Source organism: Cryptotermes secundus, unplaced genomic scaffold (genome assembly GCF_002891405.2).
Source record: "Cryptotermes secundus unplaced genomic scaffold, Csec_1.0 scaffold1901, whole genome shotgun sequence".
NCBI lineage: Eukaryota > Metazoa > Arthropoda > Insecta > Blattodea > Kalotermitidae > Cryptotermes > Cryptotermes secundus.
Genome location: NW_019728512.1, coordinates 88220 through 114361, shown reverse-complemented (window position 1 = coordinate 114361; position 26142 = coordinate 88220). Strand labels below are relative to the sequence as shown.

Genomic DNA, 26142 nt, shown 5'->3' with positions numbered 1-26142 from the left:
ACACGCGTAATTTAATGATGCAATACGCTAATGGCTGGATTTGACGCCCTTCCGTGTATTCCCTACGACAGTGGGAGTGGAGAGTGACGCGTCACACTCTACAATGTCGCTACGTAATACGTATAATTCAAATTCAAGCCGTTCTTGCAATAATTTACTCAAACATGTTTATTATCTTCATGAAGCCTCGAATTCAAGCGGCCGTGCACAATCCCGCCGCTGCTCCTATCGATTTGTATCGTCCGTCCGTTTAGCTATTATACGTCTGAACGATTGTAGATTTCGGGTACGATTTTACTGAACTGGTCTCTGTGGTGTAACTAAAAGTATAGTAAATGTATCCCTGTAATAGGCCATGGAGTCCTATAGGGGTGTGAGATGTTGAGGTTCCCACATTTTCTAGACAATCGATTCATAGATGAATGCAAGGTTGTCAGCCCTACGCGCCGGCCGCCCTTTACTCCCCAGAATATTCCAAGAATATTCCTGGTGTTCATTTTTGTTAGATGCTGTGTCGACCCCAGGGCCATAGTGCTGCTGGAAGGATTAGGTCAATTGAAAAGAATCCAATGACCTCATCGGGACTTTAACCCGCGACCTTCTGGCTTGTAGCATAGTGCCTCAATCAACTACGCTACCGCATGCCCCCTGTGGTGTAATTACTTTTCTTAAATCTTTATACAGTAATGAATACTCCACGATAAATATTAACTAACTTCTCACAACTAATTCATAGTCACACAATGGGAACAGTAATTTGAGCAACAGAGTTTTCCCCCCGTACCTGATTCAATTTGAATTCATAATTTTATGCTACGCTCGCAGCCAAAAAGGAAGGACACATCATAGACACAGTACTCACAGAAACGACTCCCATAGTGGACGAACCATATTATACGCGGGTTTGAATTGAGATATGTAGATGAATAATCTTAACAAGTTTTAGTATACACAAATTTTATTATGGTTGACGAATAATGTGCTTTCTGGATAGTTTTATGAAAGACACAAAATGGCAAACAATGTAATAGCTTAGCGTAAGTGACGAACCTGAAGATGGCATTATGTTGCCGAAACATGTAGTAAGAAGTGACATATGAAAATGAGTGCACTACAAGTGGCCGTTACATACACATCATGGGTACATACGAAAATCTAAGCAGCATATTTTCTTACGATCATAATTCTTTCGAAAACGTCAACTTCTCTCTATATCAGGGAGAAAGTACCTTTTCATTTAGTGATTTTCAGGCACTTCTATTCTCTCGTAGTTCCAAGGAATCAATCCAATTCCCTCTTCCAACCACATATTTAACATATACACGTATACTGACTTTACACTCTCGTGTACGTCCTCACCTTGCAAATGTTCGCTCCCTTTCACGTATCCGACGCAAACTCTGTGTTTATACCTCTTCTTTCTCTTGCTTACTGCATGTCCTACCCATTTAATCAATCTCTGTTTCATTTTACAATAGTGTGTTGCCAACACAAATCCTGAGGCTCCTAGTCATGTAGTTCTCTCCAGCCACATGTCCTTCTCTCTCTCTTATACCCGAATATTCTCCTTGGCACTCTTTCTGCTTCTGAAGAGCTGTTTAGGATTCACGGATTTTTCATTAGGAAATTACCTGATCAGATTTAGATGCATGGTATTGGAGATTATACGAAATAAAGTGACAACTGCCTCCCAATGTAAGTGGCTAAAGATGTTTCATACTGAAATTAGTCGTCAAAACATTTCGTCGTCAAATCAATCACAAAGTTCCAAATACGCGAGTACATATATGTGTCATCTAACGGAAATTATAAAACTGAGGATCACCGACCTAACTTCTTGGCAAATTCTGGAGTACACTACGCAGAGAAGTATTATCGCATGCTATTCGATGAGGTTACACTGGACTGTAATCTGCCTGTAACATGACAAAGGGGAAGGGAAAACAAGACAAGCAAGTATTCCGTTCCAGGATCCGTAGTAGAACATCACACAAGTTAGACAACACTTAATTACCAGAACAAATACCGTTATCACACCCAGAGGATGCTGCTACCAACATTCTTATATTCACATATAGCTAAGGACAGACTGTGGGCGCCCTAAGTTACCAAATCACTTTTATGCATTCCTTCCTTTTGCCTTCTTGTTTTCGTTATTTTAGAAATACAAAGCAAACATATATTTTTGCTGATTCAAAAGGAGATTTTGCAATTACAGTGATCATAACTATACAAATACTCTGCAAATACTTCAACTCAGGTAGTAAAATGTATAGTCTGCACTCACACGTCAATGAGCCCTTGTGATTCACTGTTTTCCGAACTGAGATATAAAATCACCAAATCCAGGATTGGCCAGAATTATACATTATCAAAATTCTAAGAACCCTATTTCGTCATCTCCAAATTTTTATTTTTCGAGCCAGAGCAATTCCTGGGAGTTCTATTAGGTCGAAATATATGAAACGTACCAAATGTTCTGATGATGATATTCTGTTCCCAACATAGAGAAATAATTTTACACAAGAAAGCGAAAGCCCTAGTACTGACGTTCAGAAACAGGAGCACCAAAAGCAAAAACAACATACCAGACCTATACATCTGGGCATAAAAGCCTTGCAAATTACATACCCATAAGGGAACACTGACGTGTAGGACTAAACATCGCCGCACCGTTAATTAAACTAAAATTGTGGGACAAAAATCTGCATAGGTTTCGAAGAGTCCGAAAGAAAGAAATCTCCCATTTGTGGGATACAACTGCCTAGAAATGTAAAGGCATCTCTCACTGGTCCAATGGTCCTTAACGGCGTTTATCACCTCCCCCCATAAGTGAGTAAGGAAATGACTACGTTTCCGAAAAGTTGTTTTCTTCAGAACAGCAGAAAATGAACAAAGACCAAAAGACGAGCAATCTAGATTCTTATACAACAACGTCAGAAACACTTACGTAAAGGTATACTATATTTATGCAGAGACATCAGCTACAGACATCACTACAGCCACCTGACGAACATCATTCATGTTACAGCAGTGCTGCCACTACTTTTCATCCAACCCTTGTAATTTTCAAGGTATTTTCAATTATTTCTTCGTTTATTTAACGAAACCATCAAAAACACACATCTTACATTATCGCTTTAGAAGATAAAGTAATAAATAGTAAGATTTGAGGCTTTCACGGCATTGACTATGAAGAAAGCAGTCTTCTGGGATTTGGCACCGTGTATATGTGGTGTTAACCGACGTTTCGGAGGAACGTATCGCCTCCATCTTCAGGGTAGAAGAAAAAATATAAGAAATCTGCAAGCGAAGAGACCATGAGAACCGGTAAAAGCAGACTGTGTCTATATATACAATTTCAGGCTTCGTCACATTTACGAGCAGATGTTAAGGCTTCATATCGAACACAATGTTCGTGGTAGTTATGTTAAGAAATTAGATAAGGGTGCCACGAAATAAGGCATTTTATTCAATTGAACAAGTTTATCTTTTTGATTCAATTTCTGGAAACACAAACACAAACACAGGTACTAGACATATATCTTCATATATATGTACATTGCACTAAAATAGTTCGACTTCTGCTTGCCGAAATGCAAAGCTGACAGTTAAAAAGAACTTTCATTGCTTCTGTATAAGTTTTAGATAATGGAACGATCAGAAAACTCTCGTAAACAAGTCCTAGATGTCGGGGGAAACTCCCCAAGGATACTTGAGAGAAATCCTTTTCGAAAATTAATTTGCCAGCCCAGTATTCTTTTACAGTTTAAGCTATGCAGCCCAAGAGTACACAAGTAAAGGATCACAGCCAAGGAGGCTAAGTAACACCCATCTATTCCAAAGCGTCACATGTATCACGAATGTTAATCAACACCGAACTACCACGGGGAAGAAGGGACTATGCTCCTATTACGTTTTTTACTCGTACTACATTTTACCTAATTTTAATTCAATGTTATGGGATCGATTTAACTTGATCTACATTATAATGTAGCAAATTTATAATTTTGTGATTTTTCAATGAATCTAGCACACATAGTACACAGAAACAATTGTAAATATGCGTCAACATGTTAGTTAATGTGATTGCAATTCAAAAATATGTTTTAAGTATTCCATCACCTGATGATGACCAATTGGATTGTCGAAACATGTAGTGATTATTAATAAAGAGTTGAATGGCTATACATTCTTAAGGAATACGTAGACGAAACATGGCAATTAGATTTTTTATTTATTGCTAGTGGGATTGGACTAAGCCCCTTGTACTGCGGCCACTTCTGGCCTATTGTACCAGCCCCGGATGATAGGTGAGGGTGATTGTGGAGCAATTGGTGGAATGAAGATTAGCAGGGGAAACCGAAGTACTCAGAGAAAACCCGCCCCAGCGCCACTTTGTCCACCATAAATCCCACTTGATCAAATTCCGGGATCGAACCCGGGCCCCCCCGGTGGGAAGCAGCGACTAACCGCTTGAGCTATGGCGCTCGGATAAAGTAGCTCTACGTTTAGTTGTTTTCAGGTACTTCCATGTCCTCATCGAGTTCCCTCCCACCCTCCACATACATTAAACGTACATACTGCCTTTACACTCCCGTGTACATATTCACCCCCTTTCAGGTTTCCAACGTAAACTTTTGTGTTCATATCTCTTCTCAGCCATGCCTACTACATGTCCTGACAATATAATCTGTCTTGGTCCCACGTTCACCGTAATATTCTGAAACTGTTAGGTATGTATTTCTCTCCAGGCACAAGTTGCTTCCTTTCTCTAACACCCAAATACTCTCCTCGGCACTTTTATTCTTCTGAATCGTTGTTAATCGTTCAAAGGATTTTTCATTTTGACGTTAACTGATTAAGTTTTAGATGCGGAGAAGTACCTCCCCAAGAAAGTGGCTGAAAATGTTCCATACAGACATTATTCATCCCAACATCTTGCCATAAAATAAACTACAAAGTTCCAAATGCACGAGTACATATATCTGTGCCATCTAACGGAAATTACGAATACTGAGAACACCGAGCTAAATTCTTGGCAAAATCTAGAGCATTTCTAGTGAGTATACACACTAGAGTGTAATCAATATGGAATCTTAAAATTGAAGAGAAAAATGATGAATGAGGAAGGGCAATAAGACAAGCAAGGCTTTAAAAGAAGAATTTATAAAATCATTAAATTATATTTGTATAATATCACAGCCTTATATTTTCGAATCTCGCCGATGTAGCCGTGAAGGTTACCGCATTCTGCAACGTGTTGGTGTATAGAAAACTGGATAGGTACGAATAAGGGTCTACCAGAATTTACGGTGTCTAGTACCAGAAGACATTGATCATCTAATCACAAAAATGGCTTCAACAGGAAACGCCTATAACAAGCCCCCCCCCCCCAGTTCTGTTTGCTAACATTTCAGAAACGACGTAAATAGCACACGCTGTTATATCTGAATTCGGGGCCGGACTTGGACTAGAATAAACCTTTCTGCGACGCGGTATTCAAACATTTTTTAATGTTCCATCTTAATTGGGCCTTCCTGAAACTCAGTGATTCTTGTTCTGTATGTTCGTTACACGCGAAGCAAACATCACGACCTCTGTTGCAGAAAAATAAATATTTGTGTTCACCTACTTTCAGACATACGAGTTTCATCAACAACTTTTCTTCCCTTCCTGGTGCCCTATTGGAGCACTAAGCAAATTAGTGAACAATTAGAAATTATCTTAAGAAATAACGTTAAGAGACCCAGAGAATGCTGCTACCAACATCCGCCGCCCCCTCTCTCTCTGGCTCTATATCCCTTTGAACCTTGGCCGGTTTCCCATTTTATTAATCCTACACAAAGTCCTACACTTCTCGGACGGGGGATCAGCCCGTCGCAATGCCTCTATCTAGGCACAGAAGACAAACACAGAAAAAAAGCAAACAGACACCCTTGCCTCGAGTGGGATTCGAATCTACGATCCCAGTGTTCGAGCTAGAGAAGTTTCATTCCTTAGACCACGCGGCCCCTGTGACAGGCTGCTACCAACACTACTATATAGAAATGTTGCAGACTAAAAACCGAAGAATATATCCAGGCCACACAGAGATGCTATTGTATTTTCGCAAAGAAAAGTCTTTGTGTTGCCATGCATAAATCAGATGTAACAGTTAAGTGATTTAACCAAACGCAATAATCAAGAACGGGCATGTGAGCGCTCTCTCCTCCCTCGCTGCTTACATACCCATAAAGGGACATGGAAGTGCTGCACTAAATGTCGCTGCTGCTTTAACAAAGAACATATTGCTGAACAGATATGGATATCTCCGCATGTGTTGTAGAGGCCGAAGAAGGAAAACTCCCCCTTCGAGGGTACAAGTAACTACCACTATAAAGGCATATCGGAATGAGCTAATTGCTATTTATGTTGCAAACAAACTATCATCCCCTCATCTCTTCATCTATAGTCACCTCTAAAGTAAGTATGTAAAGGTATCCCTGTGCCAGGCCGTGGAGGCCCATAGGGTTGTGAGATGTTGAGGTTCCCACATTAGAAAGCAACGGACAGATATCGGGAAATACTCCTTAGTAAATAGGAACATACAGCTCTGGAACCAACTACCTGCAGATGCTTTAGGTACTCTGTCCTGTAAACCAAGCAATTTTAGGCAAAGGGTTAGGAAAGTGATAAATGAGGCGAAGTGAAATTGGGGTGGAAATAATTAAAAAGAAAAAAATTGCAGTGAAGTGAAGTGAAGTGAAGTGAATGACATTACGCATCCATGACTGTTGTTTTCCTTTTGTTTGTGTTTTGGGTGTTGTATTTTTTTCTCTCTCTCTGTAATTGTTGTTGTATTTGTTGCAGTTGTTTGTATTTCTCTGTAGTTGTTGTAGTTGTTAATCGTATTTGGTTTGTATTCATTGTGGCAGGATGTCCTTATTGTTGTGTTTTGTGTATTGTGTTTTGTTTGAACGTGTTGTCACTTAGTGTAATGTGTGTTATTTGTCTGTTGTGTCGTATTGTGTACTACTGCCACCGGGCTAAAACCCAATTGCAGTATAATAATAAATAATATAATTATCTAGACAATCGGTTCGTACGAGTAGATGACGACAAGGTTGTCAGCCTTACGCGCCGGCCGCCCTTTATCCCCAAGAATATTTCAAGAATATTCCTGGTACTCATTTCTGTTAGAGGCTGAGTCGACCCCAGGACTATAGAACGGCTAGAAGGATTAGGTCAATTGAAGAAATCCAATGATCTCATCGGGACTTGAACCTGCGACCTTCCGGCTTGTAGCATAGTGCCTCAACCAACTACGCTACCGCGTAGTCACCCTCACAAGTGACAATATATGCCAGGAATTAACGAGTTGCTTCAATGTACGATTCTCAAAGCAGTGACTATGCGTAATTTTATCTTCTACAATATACATATAACGGTGTATATCGGCAGAAGTCGACAATGATATAAACGCAACATTTCGCCTCATTCTTCAGGGTGGATGATTAAGCCAACGAAGAAACCAGTCCATACAAAATTTAGAAAATACACACACGGTGTTACTTCAGTTAAACTGTATAAAAATTATCAAGATTTATTTTACGTGCTTACAGTACGTAGAACTGTTTCATTTTCTCCGCTCCAGCAAATATCCCAGGAGTTATGGGCAAATGCCATCAAAATTCGTACCGACCTTAAGTTCCTTCATGCCAAAACCACCGTGTGACGGCACAAACGCGGTATAAGGAGAAATGAATAGAGTAAAAGTATTTATTCGTTACGGGATGGGAGACATTGTGTTTCTTCTGCCCCGATGCGTCATTAAAGAATTGAAAAGTTTCATCCTTGAGCATATGATAATTATCCAGTTTCAAGAACGCGACAGCCTCTATCCGCTAAAGTTGGCACTAAAATTCGCCGGCAAGCGGCGGTCGCTCGGTCGGTATAGTTCGCTTACGAACTAAAATCACGGATTTCTTTTTTCCTTTTTTTGTTTAATAGGTTTGCGATTCTGTGCAGAGATGACTTGTCTCGTCACCGGTACATCCAGGCTGGCTCTGTCCTTCACTCAACTTCCTGACAAAATGCACCGCAAGTTTCTGATGCGCATGCGTGAAAGTAACAACTCACAGTAATGCAGCATTAATGATAATATATGATCCACTGCGAGCTATTCAAATACGGGAATAATTCTTACTCCTACCCATGGTTTTATATTTTATTATTTGTATGCTTAACAATTCTATCGATTCTATCAAAGAAAAGATATTTGTACCACAACTGAGTGTTTGCGGAAGGAAGAAAAATCGTCAGACTGCAGACAAATTCAACCGCTCCAAAATGAGTCACAAAATCTCATAAAAATAAGCATCTGGCAAAGGACCGACTTTACAGTCCTGGTGGAACAGGATTAAACTGTAGCATGCTTCCAACTGAAACTCCAGCATGTTCCCAACATGTAGCAGCTGCATATCATACATAAACAAAGAAACCGTAAAAATATTCGTATGTTGTAACGCATTCTCAACAGCATTATCATTCCCTGTTCCTCCTCTCGGAGCATAGGGCTGATGTGAAGTTATTTTTGCCATTTTGTTCTGTCGATTGCCAACTTCTTCACTTCTCTCCGGCACTCTCCTTTTTCGTCTACGAGTATTTCCTGTTTTACAGATCGTCTCCATGCCTTCCTAGGTCTCCCACGTCTTCGTGCTCCCTGTGGATTCCAATCCAGTGTTGCTTTCTCTATGGATCCTTCAGGTTTTCTTAAGTGTGTCCAATCCAACACCATTTTATTTTTCTACTGTCAGGAGTAATTGGCTCTTGCTTTGTGATTTCCCACAGATCTTAATCAGAGAAGATATCTGGTCGTCGTAGGTTCAAGATGGAGCGCAAACATCGATTAACGATGATTTGCATTCTCTTGCTAATTTGTTGGGTGACTTTCCATGCTTCACATGCATAAAGGAGGCCTGACTTTAGGTTGGTGTTGATTATACGGATTATTGTTTTCTTGGAAATCATCTTGCTTTTCCATATAGGATATAGTTTAATAAATGCTCAATTTGCCTTTCTAATCCACACTCTATCATCTTCTTCACTACCACCATCACTTGCAACGCATTCTAATATCACTAAATTGACACGTGTGTTAGTTGGTAAGTCAGCCGAACCCCGGTCTTAAGTAAATTTATTTGACACGTTTGCCAGCATCATACAGATCTGAGGAAAATGATTCGATGTCCCAGGAGGTATTCAAATGATCTGTCTCAGAAACAGAGATATCTTTGTCAGAGATAAATCTTCCTTCTGAAGATCTATTGGAACTAAAAAATGCAACTTCCTAACCAAGTGAAATATAATTTATTACCGACGGTATCGGTGCGGCGTTCATACCACTCAATGCTATCGGTTTGGTACAGCCAATGGACTAGGCTTCTTTTTGCAATCATTAGTTGTATTCGGTGCAGTCAGTTACTTCGGTATCATTATGAAGGGTATTGTGACACGACAACGCATTGCAAGGTAAGGGCTCGTTAAATACCCCAGCGATACACACACACAACAATATAACACGGCGTTATGCAGCCCGTTTCTAGGCAACGGCTCGGTAAACACACTTCCGCTTAGGCAGTCACGTCACACAACAGTGGATAGAGAAAACGTGACTTGTTATCTGTAGATCCGCGCAGATCTGTGGGGACAGCAAAGGTCGTTTGCGGGCAGTCGTAAGCGTGAGGAATGAGCAATAGGTGGACTGGAGATCCGAAATTCCAAGGGAACAGCAGTGTGGCCGGAAGAATTAGAAGATTCAGTGTGACGTCACATGTGCTGTAGTACATCGATATTTGGTGTGTGTAATTCATTGAGACTTTTGCAGTTCCTGTGTTATAGATCAGTTTCCAGGAAACGAGTAGTGAAATCTTGTGGAAACAGACTGAGAAGATTAGTGTGGAGTGATTGTAAATTTTGTAAATCAATAATAATGTCATAATTATTTGTAGCTACGACCTGTAGCTGGTTAATAAACCCAATTACCAAACCGAACCCCATCTTTAGTCACTGATACAGGTGATATGATTTCATACTGGATAGCTGCATCATGGTCCAATCGTGGTCACAAACACTACCAAAGTCATGAGAGAAACTGATGGCGAATTTGCAAAACAGTGGGAGTTTAAGCAGCCTGATCTAACATTTGCCCCGAATATTTCGATGCGCATGTTCAACGCTGACAAAGATGAAGAGCGTGATCTTGCAGACAATTCCATAGCTGAGCTGCTGAACAAAGAAGCACAGATGAAAACAGTGATCAAAGTGAAATATGTGATATCAAACAAGGAAAGGTACTCCACACTGAAGGCCAATCTGCCCTCGAGAGTGTAGTACGCTGTATAGAATAGCAGGAATTGATTTTGAAATGGCGGCGTGATTTTGCAGCAACATGTGATCGCAACCTCGAATTAAAAAAAAAAACTTACATTTGGAAGTATCTCTGTAGAAGACAGTGTGATTTACATCTGTTTGAAGAAATGTACATGTTATGGAATTGTATATGCTCATTTTTTGTAAAACACGCGTGATATCTGAAAGTCGTCAACTGTACAATAAGTCAAATATATATACAAAACTTCTTATCTTGTACATCCTGAAACGTTACCAACGATGTTTTTTTCATGGACAACATGTAAGATTTCAACCTACCATTAAGAATTATCATCTACGTTATTCTACACAAACCGAAATTAATGTTGGAAAACAACCATCGACTAAACCTGAAAAAATTCCATTTTCCATTTTCTTGCATTTAAAATAACGTGAATCTGGTCAACTGTTTATGATATCTAACTAACCCATTAACCAGTTTCTGTAGCATGGACCATCTTGAAATGTTAATACACCTCTCTCCCTCTCCCCCCCCCCTCTCTGGTTCTACAGCCCTTTGAACCTCTGCCGCTTTTCCGGTTTCTTAATCTTATACGCAGTCGGTAGGACTCCTTGGGTGAGTGATCAGCCTATCACAAGGCCGCTACCTACACACAGAACAACACAAATATACAATAGACGTACACAGACATCCATGCCTCGAGTGGAATTCGAACCCACGGTCCCAGTGTTCGAGCGAACGAAGACAGTTCATGCCTTAGACACCGCGGCCACTGTGTCCGGCCTCGGAGACACCCAGCTAATCAAAACGTTTCCCGTGTTTATATGGAGCCCAACATTTAATATCATAAACTTCTATCTTCTTGGTCACAATGCTGTGTAGTCCTTTGAAAGTTTACCGACGTTTCGGAGGAATATGTTGCCTCCGAAACCTCAGTCGAATTTAAAAGAATTAAGCGGCGTTATATCCCAGAAGATAGTACGCTTCATAACCACCGCTTAGAGAACCTCAAATCCTGCGGTCATTGTCATCTTCACAAGAGCGTGTCCCTGGTTCATACTGGAGTAATATAGTCTCCACTGCTTCACTGTATTCCTTTAACATTAATTAAAAAAAACACTACCATCTCTATTCGGTTCTTCAGAGTTGTACCTAGCCTAGAGTTCGGCCAAAATAGTTTCAAAGGTCTCATTTTTAGATTTGTCAGTAGAAATCTAAAGTAAACAGCTATGTATTGTGACACGGCACCCGAAAGCCGGAACAGTGGAGTCAGAATAGACTTTCATTGCTAGGCAAATACCCGATAAACACATTCCCGCGGCAATGAATACGCAAATAACAATCGAGTAACTTCCGCTGTTATGCAACGGTGTTCATAACCTCATCGACTTGTAGCACAGTGCCTCACCCAACTATGCTACCGAGTGCCTCTATGCTTCCACTAAGAATATAATATTTACTGTGGAATTAAGCGTACAGTTTAATGTGGGAGAAGTTTCGCTAGGGAGACGAAGAATTATATGTAGAATTTTTGAGAGGACGCCCCCCTGAAACCTCCAACTGGACACTCAAGAAGACGAGAAGAAAACATTAAAATTGTTTCATGGTTCGGATGTGGATGCAGCATGTCTGTGGAAGTGGTCAATGGCGGGCTTTGGCATAAACGGTGCTGAATTCTTCGACTTCTGCTACCGAAGGGGTAGGGAGTGGCAGAACATTGTCTGTTAAAACATACGTCACACCTTGAATAGGCAACCTTACGAGATAAAAATCCTATATGAACAAAAAATCTCCGGCATTGCGATGCTGGTCCCCAGCTATGCTGAAAATAGGATCTAACGACGACAGAGCGATCTACTCGTGCGTTGGTATCTGATGATGAGACACCCTCAAGACAAAGAGGAGACAGAATACCAATGATCCTGAATGTCATTCCGATTATATCATATTTCCACTGAGCAAAAATTCTCGCTTCGAAATAAATACCACCAACAATCGACATATCTCATTTTCAGACCGTAAGCCTAATCGCGCTTCTACGTGTGTGTATATATATATANGGAGTCAGAATGAGAGCCCAAGCTTCGAACACTTATTCTAAGGTAAAGGTAAAGTTGCACCTGTGTTTAAGTAAGCATTATGCCATGAAGATGTAAGAGTGAGTGGAGTTATATCTCCACCTTTCTCCACATCGGCACTAGATTGAAGCGAGTGGTCAGCTTCACGCCCCTGCAGCTTTACACTCATGAAAATTGCTCCCGGTACCCATTGGACAGGGAGCTGGATTGACCCCAGAGTCGGTATATGTACTGTGGAAAGGGAAAAATCTTGCATTGCCGGGAATAGAGCCCAGATCCTCCAGCCAGTAGCCCGTCGTTATACCGACTAAAACAAACTATAATGAATTTGTTAATTGAAATATGTTATGTATTACTGTGTTATGTGCCGTCTTGTAGTCTGGGAGCTATTTGCCTACGTTTAGGAATACCGTCAGGGTACAAGAGGAAGCTCAGCTCTAACAAAGCGGAATGGACACAGGAGCAAGCGGTACCGGCACTGGAGCCCGAGCTAATCAACTGGAACACGGGGAACAGAAAACAAATTCTGGGCCATAGAAAGGTCGCCTTCCAAGGGAACAGGAAGTGGGAAAAACACTGCTCTGAGTGAACCAATTGGAGGCAGAGAGAAGTCAGAAGAGAGAGAACGAGAGCACTCACGTTCACGCACCATTTCAGAACATCAGGACTGAGATCCTGAAGCACAGATATTCACATAAAATTATGAAACACCAGTGAATTTATATTGTCACTTGTACGAGTGTGACTTTGGACGGGTTTGGAATTGATAGCCGGATTTATTGCACACTTTGATATAGCGCGTGACTACACTTCACATTTCACTGTTACACACACACACACACACACCAGTATCAAAAATAACATCTTCGCTGCTGTTGCTTGGTAGAGCCTTCTAACTGTGGACGTTCCCTTTCCTCTGGTTTTCCGAACTATCCCCGTACCTCAACTACCAGCTTCTAACAGCAACAGCTCACAACAACTGAACCGCAGCATTGAGCCACCTAACTCATGGGAGGCCGCGCCATAGCTCAAGCGGTTAGTCGCTGGCTTCCCACCGCGGCGACCCGGGTTCAAACCCGGGTCTGGTAAAGTGAGATTTGTGGTGGACAAAGTGGCGTTGGGGCGGGTTTTCTCCGAGTACTTCGGTTTCCCCTGCCAATCTTCATTCCATCAAATTCTCCATCATCATAATCACACGGGGCAGGTACAATAGGCCAATCAGTGACCGCCGTGCCGAGTGGACCTAACTGGACTCCAACCTCCATTGTGAGAATTGTTATCTACCTAACTCACTAACCAACAACTCATTAACTCTGACTGATTAACTGCAACAGAGTCAGAGTTACTTTACGACGGGCGGTTTACCGCCAATCAGTTCGTCCTGGCGTCAACCCTTTGAGACTCACGACCAGAGATTATTGTTTCAACTGAACCCTTGTGGTCATAGTCCGTATCTAACTTCCTCCCTGACGAGAGGTCGGGTTTATCTCTTATGAATATGGTTGGCCTTGTCAAGTGTACACAGCTAATTGGTCCTGCTTAAAATATTTCGGCACGGACAGCATATAAAACACCGTTCTTCTGTTGTAGTGTAATTGTTCCCATGGAAAGACGCTTGTTTACGAAACCGCTATTTTAAAACGGCTGTTATGTGGTTGCTTATTTCGCGGTCGTTGCATAGTAAAGGTTCAACATACCACAATATTTACATCATAAAAATCTAAAACGAATAGAATTACAAGAGCTCTGTAAACACAGCTCGCAACAACAGGAGAGGCTGTGATTTCTACAGACCAAACCGACGCGCCAATAGACTGACCGGATAGTGATCCCGTGATATGCGTTTACTGCATGTCCATGTCCGTTCCGCAGCTATATAACGAGAGCCATGAGCTGTAACATCAGAGCGAATTGCAACTGGGAGTACAGAAGAGCACAAGAGGTTAGCCTGTGGTTATTTCACGTGGGATTTTAAGACCCTTATATGTACTGTAGTACAGAGACATTTGGGGTGTGTGATTTAGTGAGACCTTTATAGTTCGTGTGTTGTAGATCCGTGAAGACTAATGTAGAGAGGCTGAAGAGATTAGCGTAGAGTACTTTCTAGTGTGAAAATCAGTAATTGTGCAATAATTATTTGTAGTTAGACCTGTAGGTAGTTATTAAATTCAATTACCAATCCGAATCCCGTCTTGAGTCACCCATACACGTGACAATGTTTGTCAGTGTGAATTTTCGGGGAAACTTATGTCACGAATACTGTCTTCCGGAATATGATGACTCTGTGTAGTTTCGAGGGGGAAGAAAAGTTTCCTGGTGAAGAATACAGCATATTCCTACAAACCTAATAACATTTCACCAGACTACAGGATGCCATATTCCAAAATAAAGTAATATTCATAGTTACCGCCGTGGCAATCTCAGACGTCGCGTATGTAGGCGGCCATTTGCTGTGTGCACATAGGTCTTCCCAAGGTTCCATGAGAAACTGAGTCGTGCAATGGAATATTTGTGACTTTCCACAGCAGCGACTGTGAAGATTACTAATCTTGGATGCGAAATCGTGGAATTTGTAAGTTTAATGACGTGTTATATAATATAGGCTACAACTTAAAGGCCTTCAAACTGAAGATGAAAACAATAAATTCCTCCGGAACACCATTTAACATCTACCAGTTTGCAATGTGCAATATCCGAGAACATATTATTATTATTCGTGTAGTTCCGTGATTGCTAAGTACTTTCTAACAATTAATTACGTGTTCTGCTATCCATTATATTATATGGTTTATTCATTAGATGGCAAAAGAAGCATCTAGTCCATCAATCATCTTCGTAGCCTAGGTGCAAACAAACTTCCCTGATACGAAACGAGATTCATTATAACATCAACAAAAAAACTTCGGTTCATGTTGGTCTGTTGCAAAAACTGGAGCAGTTACATGCATTCTACATTATCCCCAGGCAGTACTCTGTTGTTACTGTTGTTTGTGACTTGTACAGGCACCAGTTCTCTACAGAACCTTTCTATGAACTTCATCATTCTATACAACATTCTGGCATACAATTTAATTAACACATTCATGATTAAGTCTGTACTGTCACCTCGGTGGTAATAATTGCTTCGAGATTCTGTAATCTGCAGGACCGATGCAGTTAAATTGCTGAGTCTCTTCAGGATGTGCAAAAGATTAACCCTGTCGAAATCAGAGGGGGGGGGGGAAGTCTGCTTGAAACATCGGTAGTCACTTCATATGCCAAGAAATTCTCCGTCTTTGATGGTACCTGGATTTTCATTACGATGTTCTCAAATTTCTGCAGTTAAAACATATGCTGAGCCAGATATAGCCAGTAAATAAATTCACACAACTGAAAACTTTAATATTATTCTCCTACCTACGCATACATCTAGTAAGCTTTTCCCCATTTCAGATATATCCATAATACTTTATAAGAATTTATAATCTTCCCCCTGCGTGCTATATACCCTCCAACTTCATCCTCCTAGATTTGAGGGTTGTAAAAGCATTTAGTGAAGATTATGAATGACAGAGTTTTATCCTTCTCTTACGTCACTTCGTTGAGATCCAAAATCATATCATACTGTAGCTCAGGCCATTAGTCGCCGGCTTCTCGCCGAGAAAGCCCAGGTCACAATTCACCTGGAATTCGTAGACTTAAGAACTGCACTGGAACAGACTATTCTCCGAACATGTCCGTTTTCCCTTGTTAATTATCGCATTCCCCAATTTCTTTCACACTAATTTATCATAAAATGTTCTTAAAAAGTGCCAAATTAAGACTGGAGTAACAAGAAACTCAATTTCACTGCAATGCCACAGTTAACTTACCAGGGGCTAGTACAACAGGTCCTTCTGTGGTAGCAGTACCGAGGGACTTAATCCCACCCCACTCCTACAGCTAACTCATCAGGGGCTGGTACAGTAAGCCCATTTGAAGCCACAGTACCAATGGGCTTAGTTCTACCCCACTCCTACAGCTAAATCATCAGGGGCTGGTACAGTAGTCTCATTTCAGGCCACAGTATCAAGGAATTCAGTCCTACCCCACTCTTATACTCCTTCAGTTTACATACACACACACACAGTGCGTTACAGCTCAGCTAAAATTAAGTATTTTCTTGAAGAAAGTCGTCTTCTGGGATGTTAAACGTTTCAGAGAGTCAAGCGAGGATTAAATTGACTCACCATCGATCTTAGTTAATTCACCCGCTGGCAGTGGCAAGTGTGTTTTTGGAGCCCTGAAAGCACCTGTCATAAAAGTGCACTGTGTACTTACCTGGATTTTGAGCTGCAACCATGGAGACTAGAGTCTGAAAGATGAGGATCAATACTGGCGGCGTTACAATTGCCATTTCTGCTGTCTTCACCAAGTAACAACCTGTAAAGAGGCAAATTTCAGTATTGAAAAGGAAGTTCCTGCCGTAACTTGCCATAATACTATCGTGATTCTAAAATATTGTCGGGGTTTCCGTGGCATATAAACGGAAGTCTCGATAATAATGTGGAATCGCCCGTAGAATTAATCCGACATTTCGCCTACTCAGTAAATGCATCACCGGAAGACGATTTCTTCCAATATATACCAATATACAGAGACTATCTGACAAAGTAGGTGAAGATTGGATGATAATATTAAAATGGATCCGAAGGCAATGACCTTAAATGTGCATACCCTCTTTATGTACGTAGTCAATAAAACTCCTTTTTCCTATATCACGCAGAACACTCTGTTTGTCAGTCCTCAATATATTGTACATTTTATCCACTACGTGTTAAGATTAACTTATGAATTATTAAATGGTTTAATTGCACTTATGGCAACCCTTAACCACCAAGAAATAGCGAAGCAACTATGAAACAAAAGGTTTTTTATGAAAACCTAAATCAGTAAATGAGAAGGAACAGTCATGTAAGTGATAATATTGTCATGAGTTTGCTGTGTGACGCGACAAATAGCTTCACGCCGGTCTTGGATCTAGCGAAATTATTGCACACTTTTATCCGCACTGACACAATTCACAATTTCAGTGTCCCAATTACTTGTTCTGCTATAGTCACTTCCAGACTTCAACCATCTTCAGCGGCTACTATATTTCAATTGACTTGTCTGTCAAAGTCAAAGTCAAAGTCACATTGCGACTGACGGTCGGTCAGTCAGTCAGTCAGTCAGTCAGTTAAGTCTTGGTATCGAGCCCAATCTGGGGCTCATGACCAGATATTAATTATTACCGTTTGACAGTTACGGTCTTATTTTTGTGGGGCGCACTCCGACGAGAGGACGGGTCTGTCTTTTGCATATGCTGCTGGCCCCTGGCAGCGCGGTCTTTCTCGGGTCCGAATCCCTTGAAACTCGCGACCATATTTTACTGTCTCAGATTTGATACTTTCCTTTTCGTCGCCTCCTACGACTCTCAGGGTCACGGTGGAGGTATTCGACCCCGCCTCCACACGGAGGTGACTTGTCTGTCAAGTCAAAGTCACATTGCGACTGACGGTCTGTCAGTCTGTCTGTCTTGGTGTCGAGCCCCGTTTGGGGCTCATGACCAGATTTTTTTTCTTTATGTGAAAGTTACTGTCCTGTTTATTTGGGGCGTCCTCTCTGACGAGAGGTCGGGTCTGTCATTTGTCAGTCAAATCTGTGTTAGTAAGTCCATTGTCAGTATTTACAGATTCTTTTTTTCAATTGAACATTTGCTGCCGTAGTCCTCATGTAACATCCTCTCTCACGAGAGATAGGTCTGCTGTTTACAATTGCTGCTGGTCTCGCCAGCGCATTCATTCTCAGGTCCGAGTCCCGCACGACTCAGGACCATATTGTACTGTCTCAGATTCGAACCTCCTCCATCATGGAGGCCAAGTTCCCGTAATTATATCCCCCGGGTACAGGGAGGTCCAGTTACACCCCCAGGCACGGGGTTCCCTTTCTGTCGCCTTGTAGGACTCGCAGAGATAAGGTGGAGCTGATTCGAACACGACTCCACAACCTAGAAGGCCAGTCTGCTCTGACGTGACACATAAATTCGAGGCGGATTGAATATAGAACACCGCACCAAACAGGGCTTCCACTTTTTGCTTTCGTATTCGTTGCCGCGCAGGCATGAACCGGTCGGGTCGAGTCTCATGTTACGACCGACAGTCAGTCTGCCAGTCCACCCCGGAACAAAGCACCCATTTGAAGCCCACGACCAGACTTTCACCACTGTCAGACAGTCGCGGGCACACCAATGCAAGGCGCCACCTCCCCCCCCCGGTTGAACTAATTCAGTGTTGGTCAACATTGGTCAATAAATATATAATTTATTTGAAAAACTTGTAGGAAGTAGATCACCTGGGAAAACTAGGCGTAGATGGATGACATAAAGGTCAGTCTTGAATAAAGTTTATGAGGTTGTGGACTGGATTCACCTGTCTCACGCAGAAGTTCAGTGGTGGGTTGTTGTGAACATGGTGACGAATCCTCGGGTTCACTAGAAGGCAGAAATGTCTTGATTAAGCAAATGACTTTCTAAAGACGGAATCTGTTCCATGAGAAAAATAAAAAATATATTTGTAATAGAAAACTTGGTACGGGTTTGTGCATGCTTGGGACATCTCAGTCAGCAGAGTGACAAGACTGCGCGCAGGACTATCGGGAAGCCTGGGTTCGATTCCTGGTATAGGCAAGAGATTTTTATCTTCTCCATAACGTTCAGACTGGCTCTGGGGCCCACGCAGCCTCCTATCCAATAGATACCTGGGGCTCTTTCCCAAGGGGTGAAGTGGTAGGAGCTTGAATCTGACCACTCACCTCCATCTAGTGCCGAGGTTAAGAATGATGGAACTATACCACTAGTCCCCAACAAGTCTTCTTTCTGTGGTGCTTGATTATTTACGCCCAGGAATAAATTCAAACAACTTTCAGTAAAATATTTTCCCATGTTTCAGTGACTAAGACGCGGGTTTCGTTTGGTGAATCGGTTTATTGGATCTTAACTAGTCGTAACTAAAATTAGTTCTTACACTCTCAAGATTACTAACACATACGTCTCACACATAAGTCTTCTAATTCTTCTTCTGGCCACGCTGCTGTTCCCTTGGAACTTCGGAACTCAAGTGAAGTCAATTCCCATTCCCTTATTCTCTCATATCCTCTCGGCAAGGACCACGCACAGAAAACACAATTCTATTATTGCGTAGCACAGACCACACAGAAAACAAGTCACGTGATAACTGTCTCTTCAATACATTGGACCGTTGATAGACACCTAGTAAAGAACTATAAATATTCGCCCTACTACTGCACGCCCGTATCGCGGGGTGTTCATCGAGCCGATGCCTGGCAATGAGTAGACATGTCACAATATGTCTACCGATGAATATCTTTATTAACAGAGTTATAAGTGCCTTCAGCCGGTCACTGTAGCCACAGGGTCTAAGGCATGAACTCTCTTCGCTCACTTCGACGCCATGATCGTAGGTTCGAATCCCATTCTATGCATGAATGTTTGGTGTGTGTATGCGTTTATTCTGTTTGTGCTGTTCTGTGTGGAGGTAGCGGCTTCCTAACCGGCTGATCACTCGTCCAGTGGAGTCCTATAGACTGTGTAAAATGATTATGGAACTGAATAAGAGGCCTGAACCCTGAATGGCCTGGAAGAGCTATTGAAAAAAAAGTGCCTTCAGTGTAGTTCTTTTTTGTTTGTTTTATTTTTCCTTGGTACTACAGCCCCAGTGGGCCTAGGCCTACCTCCATGAAGTTCTCCATTCACTTCGGCTTTTCTAGATCTTACACATTCGGTAGAACTCCTTGGGTGGGTGATCAGCTCGTCGCAAGGCCTCTACCTGTACACAAATACAGAAAAATGCACACACAAAAACTAAACATCCATGCACTGAGTGGGATTCGAACCCACGATCCCGGTTTCCAAGCGACCGAAGGCCGTACATGCCTTAGACCGCTTGGCTACCGTGACCGGCTCAATGTAGTTTATATTGTTATATTTCTTAATAGCAGTACAGAGCGTAAACTATCGATTAGATTTGTAAGAATACTTTTGTATTTGTATTATATTCAACTGCGTTGTTAGTAATGCAAACTATATATCGTATACTGGAAAGTTGGAAAACAATAATAACTTGCTGTTCTTAGTCCTTGTCGGCTTTGTGCAACTTCTTTCGACATATTAATATCCACACTTCAACGTCTTCTCTTCTCGTTATACAACACTACACTCTTCGGCGTAACTGGCCATCATCAGAGCTGCAGATTTCTTCACTCCAACATCTTACACACCTGATGATGGCCAGTTAGGCCGAAACATGTAGTGTTGCATAACGAGAAGACAAGAAGGGGCATTGTGAGTATTAATGTAGGAGGGTCGTACTGAAAGTCATGAGCAACAATTTGTTGTAAAGTAACATGCTCTATTATTGACAAACCAAATGCACCACCCTAATCTACAGACCTTTCTTTATTTTTCCACATAATCGCCACTTCTTTGTACACATTTCTCCCAGCGTTCTGGGAGTTTGAAAATTCCGTTCCAGCCATCCTAAGACACTGACGCACTGCTTTCTGAATTGCCTCCCTTGTCTCAAAACGTTGTCCACGCAGCTGATGCTCCACAAATCCGAAAAGATGGTAGTCGGAAGGTGTCAGATCAGGGCTATAGAAGGGGTGTGGAAGAACTTCCCACCCCATCTTTGCAATTGCTACCAATGTGAGGCGAGCGGCGTGGGGGCGAGGGTTGTCATGCAGGATGATGATGTTTCGTCCCGGACGTTTATCGCGCAATGCACGACGGAGCTTGTGCAGCGTCTGGACATAAAGAGCAGTACTGATGGTTTGCCCAGGTTCCAGGAATTCGGCCAGAATAAACCCCTCTGCATCCCAAAAGACTGTGCCCATCACCTTCGCAGCTGATGGCACTGTCTTTGCCTTCTTTTTTGATCGAGAATGCAAATGGTGCCATTCCATATTCTGCCGTTTCGTTTCAGGCTCGAAATGGTGAAACCAGCTTTCGTCGCCTGTCACAATACAGAGCAAAAATCATCGCCTTCGTGTCGATATCTCTGCAGCAGTTCTGAGGTGATGGCTTTTCGCTGATCTTTGTGGTCTTCGGTCAATAACCGCGGGACCCAACGAGCACAAACTTTCTTATAGCCCAAGCTTTCAATCATCTCCTGTACTGCACTGGGCCCTATTCCAAGTTTTCGGGCTATTGTGTCACAGTCACACGCCTGTCATCTTGAATGATCTCATCCGATCTTTCCTTGTTGCGTTCAGTTGAGGACGTTCGAAGACGAACGCTCCGAGATTCATTTTCGATGCTGGGGTTCCCATCTTTAAAATGTTTCACCCATCTTCGAACACTGCTCGCACCCATGCACATACTCCCCTAAGCACGCTGAAGTCCCTGGTGAATTTCTGCAGCAGGGATTTCCTCTTTCACAAGAAATTCGATGACAGCACGCTGGCGAAACGACATATCGTTGTCGGACATTTTGTTAGGAGTGATACTGGTCACGTGATGCAAGTTATTCACGTCACAAGACACTCAAGGTTGACACAACACCTGGTTCCATCTACCATCGTACTCTCTTTCGTCTGTTATTGTCATGTTGCATGCAAAATAGTTGCTCATGACTTTCGGTACAACCTACGTATCAACGAAGCCGCGCAAAGACGGCAAGGAGTGGGAACAGGAATACACAGTGCAACAGGATGCTGCAGTATAATATTAATATATAATGAATTGGGAAGGTATGCAATGAGAGGTTGTTGTATAATTTAAAGTTATTCCCAGGAATTGGCCAGGAACATCTGAGGTAAAACCATAAAAATCTTCAATTCTGGCAGAGACTTGACCCGTTCACGGCCCAAATACAATTGAGCAGCGTTGCCTATTTAACCAATATATTTGTAAGTTTTGAGGTTTTCACAGTGGTTTTTTTCATTTTTTAATTGCTAATGGGGTGGGACTAAGTCCCTCATAGAGCCGCACCATAGCTCAAGCGGTTAGTCGCTGGATTACAACCGCGACGGCCCGGGTTCGATCCCGGGTCTGGTCAAGTGGTATTTGTGGTGGACAAAGTGGCGCTGGGGCAGGTTTTCTCCGAGTACTTCGGTTTCCCTTGCCAATCTTCATTCCACCAATTGCTCCACAATCACCCTCACCTATCATCTGGGGCTGTTACAATAGGCCAGAAGTTGCCACAGTACAAGGGACTTAGTCCCACCCCACTAGCAATAAGACTGTATTCTTCAATATACTTGTGCTATAATGAAAGTATTTTTTTTTATTGCTATGGCGCAGTACTATAATGAAAGTAAATTCCTATTACAAATACCAAATATCACAAAATTAAATAGAAAACATTACATAGGGCGGCCTATTTAACTCTGGTGTACATTTTTAAAGACCTCAAATGCAAACGTTCTGAGTAGCTGCTGACACCGTGGCTTGTGGCCCCTTGCAGGCCACAGCCGAGCAGTACGTACGAACATCTGCAATGCAGTGAGAGCTGGCGGGTGGCATTTCAGTTCGTATCGCCTTCCACGAGGAGAGGCGAAGTTTGCTGGAGCGAGTGAACACTGACCAGGCACAAATAAAACTAAAGGAGATAAACCCTAACCTACACAGCGCAAGTACTACTTCCAGCAACTTCAGTCGTCGTCCTAATGCAACGTATTGTTTGCTTTCTGTGGATTAAGGACCAAGGCTATTTCATTTCTCTACAGATGCAGAGGACCGGGTTCGATTCCCGGCGCCACCAGATATTTTTCTGAGAAGTAGTGAGTCTGGAACGGGGTCCGCTCAGCCTCGTGATGATAATTGAGGAGCTCTTTCAAGGAAAGAGCGGCTTCAGTCTAGAAAACCGAAATTAACGGCCGTGGAGATTCGTTGCGCTGACCACGCGACACCCTCTATCCACAAAAGTTGGCACTAAACTTAGCCGACAAGCGGCGGTCGCTCGGTCGGTATAGTTCGCTTGCGGACTAAAATTACGGCGTTTTTTTATATCGGATCAGATTAACTCTGCATATTGATAGCTTCTCTCAAAATGAAATGCGTAAGAGGCGTAAAATTGATGTCCTTCCAGGAAAAACGTTACAACTCAATATTACGATGAAATTAAGGTAAAGTAAAGAAATAAAAGGAAATACATGTTTCTTAAACAGTAACTTCTCGCTGGTTTTTGCCCATACATTTGTATACGTCTTAGCTAAGGATTTATTTACAAAATGCGTAGTGTACGGTGGAAAAGATAGGCTGCAGCTAGAGACGAAATGCATCAGCAGATGCTCAATCTGTAACTTTGCAGAATAAATTTCGTTGTTAAAACCGTGCAAAGTTACTGAAAACCTGATTTAATATATAAAGATAATTTAATTGAGGAATTTTCTGTAGAGAATCTAACTACGTATGAGAAATGTCTATTTCAAAATCTGCTTAACCAATTAAGCACTACACCATGAAGACTTACGGGGGAGTGGATGTATAGATCCAAATTTTTTTGAACTCGGCACTAGCTGAAGTGGTCAGCTTCACGCCCCTGCCGCTTTACCCCAGGCAAAGGTCCCCCGTGCCCATTGGGGAGGAGGGTGGGTGGAAACCAGAGCCGGTCTGGACGACTTGAAGAAAATTCTTGACCCCACCGGGATTCGAAATCCAACCCCTCGGTCGTCCAGCCTGTAGCCAGTAGCTATACCGACTGTCCTATCTGTTAGGTCAATTGAAAAATCCAATGACCTCCTCTGGAATCGAACCAGCAACCTTCCGACTTGTAGCATAGTGTCTCGACCAACTACCCTACTGCGTGCCCCCGGATGCATAATAATACTACAGAAAATTAAAAAGATATGAATAGGAAAGAAATCTGGTCTGTAATGGTAGATGTAAAATGTTATTTCTTCGTGCTTATTTTGTACCGGAGCTCCTAATCACCCAACAGCCGACTGTTGCTACTTAGACAAGACAGAAAAAAGTATTCCTCTGTTATTGGTTATTCTCTGTTACCAGTTAACGAAAAAGAAGGAGTTCATGTTCATCAGTAAATATTCTTTAATAATCTTCGCGGGGGCAAAAATCCTGAGTATTACTGCACAATTTGAAGAGAACTGTTACATCATGAAGTCTTGATTAGTAGCTGTATATCCAAAATGTTTAAAGTTACTGATGTCAAACACTTTTGGCATTTAATTTTTCATAATTTTCTGTTGAAATTTCAAAGGACTTCACGCTAATAATATAATCCATGTGGAGGGATGGATTGTATTTATTTCCCAAAGCTTCTTTTTTCCGGCTGGCTGCGTATCTACTGCCACTATGAGAGAATATACTACAAAACTAATTACGAAGTAACATAGTCTCTTCCAGTTTGCTGAATACGCTCTTTAACGAAAACTGTCCCAAATAGAAATTTTAAAATGCTATTGGTCTGTATCTGTGACCAACTAATATTGTAAGACGAACCTTTTTGTCTTCAAGAAAACAATATATGTAAGTTCCATTTGAGCTTCGTGTGGTTTATATTAGAAAGATACGGACCAAGATACTATTAACCAACAGTTTGGAGTTAGGATAGCTCAGTCGGTATAGCAACGGACTACGAGCTAGACGGCCCGGGTTGAATTCCTGGTAGTACAAAATTGTCTCCTCTCCAAAGTGTCCAAACCGATTCTGGGGCCCTCCCAGCCTTCTCTCAAATGAGTACAGGGGACGATTTCCTCGGGGATAAAGCAAAAGGGTGTGAAGCTGATAACTTACCTCCATTTAGTGCCGAGATCAAGAATGGGGGAGTTTCCACTCCACTCCTCCATACGTTCATGGTATAGTGCTTAACTAATTAAGAATAGGGTCAACTTCGCCTTAATCTATTTGACCAACAGTGTAGACTTCTACATCAAATTAAAAACAGATCCATCTGAATACGTTTGAAGATTAAACCTGCGAATAGACGAGCCCAGTTTGCCTGCTATACATTTTATACATTCTCGTAAAAAAATAAAGTACAAATGGAAATTTATGGGTTTCTAGTTAAACTAAAAATGACTCACTATTGGCAGAAGACTATTTAAAAAGCAGTGTTGCCCACCAGCAGCAACTTTGGGAAATCCCGTTACCGCGATCTGTAGAACACCCATCACTGTAAGCATGGGAATCTAAGAATACATCAATGTAACATGAGTAACCATGCCTTGAAGATATGTGAGGTACAGAAATACTGTTTGTCGCCGTTTCCTTTCGAATCGTTTCAGATAATTAAGTATTATTTTATTGAAGTAACTTTTGGAAATTTATTTATAAAACTAAACTCCGTGGCCTGTAGTCCGCAATCGAACTACACCGCCCGAGTTACCGCAGCTGGTCGGCGAAGCTTATACCAACTATAGTGGATAGAGGGTGTCGCGTGGTCAGCGCAACGAATCCCCACGTCCGTTAATCTCAGGTTTATAGACCAGAGCCGCTACTTCCTTGAAATTGCTCCTCAATTACCCTCACGAGGCTGAGTTGACTCCGTTCCAGACACACTACTTCTCAGAAAATCTGGTAACCCCGGGAATCGAACCCGAGACATATGGACTCTGACCAGGGACTCTGACCACTAGACCACAGAGGTGATCCCTAAATTTATTTATAATTACTTTTATTTTACTGGTTTATAAATTTTAAATATTTATATG

The 26142-nt window shown here is 41.9% G+C and overlaps 1 protein-coding gene across 5 annotated transcripts in view; it reads right to left on the bottom strand.

Moving 5' to 3' along the window:
• The window catches only part of LOC111865268 (uncharacterized protein CG3556), a 171173-nt gene that overhangs the window by 114772 nt on the left and 30259 nt on the right, over positions 1–26142 (bottom strand). For 4 of the 5 annotated variants that reach the window (XR_002842955.2, XR_002842956.2, XM_023853162.2 and 1 more), the window contains exon 2: positions 16753–16854. Coding sequence is in view for 3 of the 5 variants with exons in the window: in XM_023853162.2 (XP_023708930.1) it covers positions 16753–16828 (76 nt within the window). In the remaining 2 variants the exon portion in view is untranslated. Of the gene's footprint in view, positions 1–16752; positions 16855–20202; positions 20238–26142 lie in introns of those variants that run through there. The other variant, XM_023853163.2, reaches the window with a different exon arrangement.